At 47.6% G+C, this 5,814-nt stretch overlaps 1 protein-coding gene across 1 annotated transcript; it reads right to left on the bottom strand.

Moving 5' to 3' along the window:
- Window positions 1-2,951: 2,951 nt before the first annotated feature.
- Window positions 2,952-4,445, bottom strand: LOC114510299 (serine/threonine-protein kinase MARK2-like). Its single transcript, XM_036014486.1, has one exon. The coding sequence runs from the start codon at window positions 4,443-4,445 to the stop codon at window positions 2,952-2,954; it is 1,494 nt and encodes a 497-aa protein (XP_035870379.1).
- Between the last annotated feature and the right edge of the window lie 1,369 nt (window positions 4,446-5,814).

Here is a 5,814-nt window from a genome sequence, read left to right as displayed (position 1 = left end):
GTGTAAGACCTGTATCATATACATTTTAAATCTTATCTTTTTTACTTCAAAAGATTAATTGAAAATGAAATTCTACAGCCCAATCCTACCTAGAAAATGATCATAATTTGCCATGAAGAAAAGGAAAGCATAAAATAAATATAATTAACACAGTAATATTAATACCATTTCTCATTCAAAGGTCCTGATCCTGAGGTTTGTTTACTTTTCATTTAAAAATGAAGATTAGTGGGAGTTTGAGGGGATAAAGGTAATCTAGCACCAAACAGAGAGCATCTCTTTGTAATAAGTAAAAATACTAAAGTAGAACTGAAAAGAGAATTACATTGTGAGAGTGTGAATCTGTATAACTTAATCTTGATGCCCTGGCTACTTACAAACACTGTTTATACTATGATGTCTCCCGTGCTTTGGGGACCATTGGTCTAAAGCAGCTCGAGCAAATGGAGTGAGTACGAATGCCTTCTAACAGGTCCCCAGAACTGGAGACTTCACAATTTTGTTCGTGATGCTTTTCAATGTTCCCCGAGGTGCACACATCCCAGTTCAAACCCAGTCCAGCTTTACACTGTTGTCACAGCACAACCATTCATCACACTCCCTTTTACGCTGCAGTGCGTCCTGATTTGGTACAGTCCACTGTGGTCTCACCGGGTTGATGGTTCACTGTCCATTTTCCGAGCACCTACTCTGGACCTGGTGTTCTGATAATGACTGCAAACACAAAGGTGAACGAGATAGCTCCCAGTCCCCAGAGAAGTCAGGAATGGGAGATCAGGGCAAGAAGGGGAAGGGAACCACTTAATGACAACACCAAGTGGTGAGAGTCCCATGTAGGTCTATGCCATATGCTGTTGGGATCTCAGGGCAGGACAACAGATGAAGGAACACGGCAGGTTCCTCAGTGCAAAGGGCAAGAAGGTCAGCTAATGGGTGGTTAAGAACAACGAGTCTGCTCTGCAGAGGCAGGTAGGGCTTTCCCTTTTAAAAATGTATTAATTTGCATGCCTACGTGCTCAAGGAACTGGGGTGGTAAGGGATTAAAGTAAGAAAAACACAGTTTCTGACTCATATTTCTTCAGTGGTTATACGAAAACTTGCCCTGCCTGGTGAATCTTATCTGTAGAAATAGATAAAAATGTTTCCAGAGGAAGAACATTCACCACAATTTACTAGTTTTAAAATATAAATCAGATCATATTACTTCCTTGCTTAAAACCCTTCTTGGGTTGATCATTGTTCTCAAGAGTTAAACCCACACCCTTCCCATGACCCAGGAGCTCTGCCCTTCTTCTGCAGCCCCATCCCCTGCTGCCCTCACTCCAGCTCACTAAGCTTAGTCTGCCGGGACTTGGCTGTCCCCTCTGCCTTGAGCACTCTTCCTCCAGGGCTTTACAAGTCTGATTTGTATAGAGGGGACAGCCCCCTGACACTGACACCAGCAACTAGGGAAGTAAGCAAAGCCAAGAGGTCAGGAGGGGTATTCCTGCTGATGTCATAGAGCACCCAGGCTATGGGCTACATAACAATAGGGACTCTGCCTGCTCCTCTGTGGAGAGGCTTCCCCCAGCCGCCGCAGATGAGTCTACCAAGACATGATCTGCTTGGGAAGGAAAGGCTAACCAGTCTCTCAGGAGAAAGGTGTCAAACCCCTCTCTCAATGGTCTTTTACTGAGTTTAGCTTTCATAGGGACACATATCAAAGAAAGGGGGTATGGTTTACAGATAACATTTCTGGGGTCATGGGAGTCCTTTTGAGTCAGGGTCTGATAGACAGGGTGATGCCAATCAGCTGTAAAACTTTGGGAAACAATTATTTTGTGCTTGGATCCTTAACATTTAAATTGAGGACATTCTTAGCAAAGCCCGTTTCACAGGACCTTATACATTCTTTCTTAGGCCTGATCACCCCCTATTGGGAACCTCCGGTTCCTGCACAGGGCCTGCACCCCTCTTCGGCATTGTTTCAGCCAAGGGATTAGGACACTTTTTACAGGTAGAATGAGGACTCAGGCTATGATAAAGCTGAGGGGTGAGGGTTTTTTGTCCCTTCTCCACAGTCCCCTAAGTTCTTCCCTGATGGCCCCTTCACAACTGTGCCTGTCTTAGATTGTTTCTTTCATGAGGAATCTTACCTGTCATTGACTATCCAGCCATCCTCCAGTGGCCCCTGCCAGGAAGATAAGTTTTCTCTCCTTAGTGGCTTATTGTCTCAAGGTCTGCTAGCCATGGGGCCTTTTCACCTGTCAGCAGGGTTATAGCTCCTGAAACCAGGTAGGATGGTTCCCAACACTCCACCCCATGCTGTGCCCTGGTACCTGGAACCTGCCCAGCACCCATTTCCCCAGCAACACCACATTCATCATTGTTGGGAGTTTCCGTATTAAAGCCCAATACTATAGCACTACGAGCTTCTCAAACTACAAGATGACCCACCCCAATTCTGTGCAGAGAGGATAAAAAACAAAGTATTCAATATAGCTTTGTAAATCATCAAATTTATTACAAAATTTGGCAAAACTTTAATAAGAATGCCCCCAAAATGGGAGCAAAGGAGAGGAGGGGAGGGGAGAAAGGCCTCAGGAAAAATGTCCATTCAGGTGTGGGCTGAGGGGTGGACCCCCAGGGAGGGTGGCCTGCTATCCTGTCCCTCAGCAGCAAGGCCACGGAGAAGCCAGACCATGTGTATCCCATGCAGAGAATGCTGCGGCAGTTTGCACACTTCCATCGTCCACTGGACCAAGTCCTTTCACCTACACGCACAGCGTGTGTTTCTGGCACCGTCTCTCCTGCAGCTGCTCGCCCCAGCCTCTGGCTCATCTCCTGCACCACATGGCCGGGCTCCCTGGAGCTCAGCGCCTTCAGGTTCAGCATGTAAAATGCAGGGAGTGTGGCTTGACTTCCCCAGAGTTTGACTGTGGGTCTGCCTGGGCCGTCCACAATTTTAAAAGTTATTCGGGCTTGACTCTTGTCCTTTTGTGACCCTGCTTGGTGGACAGTTCACAGCACAGGCATTTTAAGAAAAGCTTGAAGGCTCTCTGAGCCACCCCCTGCCAACCCTGCCTGTGGCCAGGGGGAGAGACTGGGGTCCCACCAACGGGCTGTGCTGTTTGGAAGCAGACCCCAGCGGTGGTTCCATCTGAGGCTCTTCTACTGCTGCTGGAGCTGCCTCTGCTGTGGGTGGTGGGCAAGCCCCCAGGGCCATGAGGGAGGGCCTGGCTGGGGGTGGCTGTCCCAGACTTGGGGCTGGGCAGGGAAGTGCTGGTCCTGGATGCCGGGAGGTTGGGTGGGGGAACCGTCATCCTCTCTTCCTGGCTGCTGGAGGAAGAGCTAGATGCCAGGCTGGGCTGGGGAGTGGTCGTCCTTGACCCCAGGCAGCTTGAGGGAACTGCAGGCTCTTCTGTCTTGTTCCTGCTGTTGGGGTCAGGGGAGGGCCTGGGCCTCACTCGGATGGTGTGGCCCTTCATCTGGGTTTTCGATGTTTTAAGGATCAGGTATGTTCCCATCACCCTGTTATATTTTTTCTGGTTCAGGGACTCCTGAATCCCATGCTCCCTAAATCCCATGCCCTTCATTGTTTCTGTCACCTGGGGGTCAATGTCACCCCCAGGTGGCTCACTATATGGCCTCAGTTCCTCCTTTTGGCCCATGTTGACCCATGGATCACTCATTATGTCTTCAAGGGTTGGTCTTCTCCTGGGGTCAAGGGTCAATAATTTTTTTAAAAGTTTTTGACCTTCTTCGGATAGTTGGCGTGGTATACGGACTTTCCCACGCAGTATCTTCTTCTTTATTTCCCCAAAGGTGTCCCCTACAAATGGCAAATCCCCCACCAGCATCCTATACAAAACTACACCCAGGCTCCAGGCATCAACCTTTGGGCCATTATAGATTTGGTGCCGCATTATCTCTGGGGCCATGTAAGGTACGGTGCCACAGTAGGTGGTCAGTTTATAATTGGTAAATTCCCGACCAAAGCCGAAGTCCGCGAGTTTGATATTCCGCTCACCATCAATCAGTATGTTGTCTGGCGTCAGGTCCCGGTGGATGATTCCCTTCTGGTGGCAGTACTGAACCGCTGATATGAGCTGCCGGAACATGGCTTGGGCTTCCCTCTCGCTCCTGGGGCCATGATTTTCCAGGTAGTCAAGTAAGTCGCCTCCACTCACGTGCTCCATAATGAGATAAAGTTTCTCCTCGGTGGCAATCACCTCAAATAATTTTGTTATATTTGGGTGATTTAAGCTCTTAAGGCAATGGGCTTCTTCAAAATATCTAGTTATGTCACACTGGTTAATGGCCTTGACAGCCACCTCTGTCCCCGTCAACATGTGGCGGGCCAACCACACCTTGGCAAAGGATCCTTTGCCAATGGTGTTCAGGAGGGTGTAATCACCAATAAAGCTCTCCTTAATGCCAAAGCTGGCTGCAAGGTCATTAGTCATTGTGGCATCAAAATAAGAACAAACAAAAAGATAAAAACTAAAACAAAGTTAAAACAAAAAAAATGAAAACAAACCAAAAAAATTAAAGAAGAAAAATAATAAAGGAAAATGAAAAAAAACTGTAAAATGTGACAAAAAGTAAGAAAAAGAAAACAAAATGAAAAGCAATGCCAACAACAACACCGACGAGTCCAAGTCCAACAGGTCACCACAATCAGCTTCCTGGGCATCAACGGACAAAATCTCAGGCCAGCCAGGGCCTATATATGGGAACTGTGTGCGATTCCATCACAATGGCGCTTTATGAGGCCAGAGCAAGACACGGACCAGGCATGGCTTGGGGTAAACCACAGTGGGTTTCTCACTTTTGGTCTCAAGACCCTTTTGCTCTGGAATAAAAAAAAAAGAAAGAAAGAAAGAAAAGGACCCCCCCTACCGCCAAAGAGCTTTTGTTTATGTGGGATATGAAAGATTAATATTTACCTTATTAGAAATAAAAATCTGTGAGATGCAAAAATAAAATAAAATAAAACATCTTACCTATTCTCATGCTCCAGGTCATAGTTCAAGTATCACCTGCTTAGAGAAAACCTTCCCTGACCCTTCCACTCCCACCTGCCTCGCCCAGCCCACTCCTCAGTCATCTTCACAACGCTGCCCACAGGGCGCCCGATTCTCGTTCACTGTCTGCCCTTCCCGTGCAGGCAGGAGCATGACCGTCGTCCTCCCTGTGTCTGGCACAGTGAGTGGAAACAAGAGTTTCATAAATAGAAGAGTAACAAAAGAATATATGGCCAACTACTTATTTAACCAACGTAATTCCTTAAAATTTTTTTTCTAAATGCGTGTTCTGTCTTCACTTGGCCTTTGGAACAGGCAAGACGGGAAAGAGGAGAGCTGCAGTCTGGGCCTCCAGGAACACGGGTGCGCGGTGGGGCTGAGGAAAGGCCCGAGGTAGGAGCCTTGCTGTAAAGACGAAAGAAGATGATTCGCCCCGCCATCCAGCGGTATTTGCCAAAGGATGCGATGAGTCTGGATCTGCAGTGAGGCTGCAAGGTACTTTTACACTCTGAACATCCATTTCAAGATTCCACAAAGGACCTCTCAGGGGACCTTGAGGAGCCACTTGGGTAAATTTCTGCGTTACTGAAATGAACCATCTCTGCAGAGAGAAGTGACGATGAGGCCAGTGAACTTACATGTGTAAAAACACTTGGAAACCTCTGGATGAAAGGACTTCTGCAGAGGTACAGAGGGTGAGGTGACATGTTGGGGCCAATTCTGCCCTTTTATGGCGGCCCAGAGGGAGCAGGCAGGCTTGTGGGTGCTTAGGGGGAGCTTCTGGCATGTTATATTCAGACAGATCCTC

Source organism: Phyllostomus discolor, chromosome 13, assembly GCF_004126475.2.
Source record: "Phyllostomus discolor isolate MPI-MPIP mPhyDis1 chromosome 13, mPhyDis1.pri.v3, whole genome shotgun sequence".
Taxonomy (NCBI): domain Eukaryota; kingdom Metazoa; phylum Chordata; class Mammalia; order Chiroptera; family Phyllostomidae; genus Phyllostomus; species Phyllostomus discolor.
This window is presented reverse-complemented; position numbering and strand designations above follow the sequence as displayed.

Coding starts and splice junctions, on each gene's coding strand:
- LOC114510299 (XM_036014486.1), bottom strand. CDS start 4,445: ATGACTAATGACCTTGCAGCCAGCTTTGGCATTAAGGAGAGCTTTATT.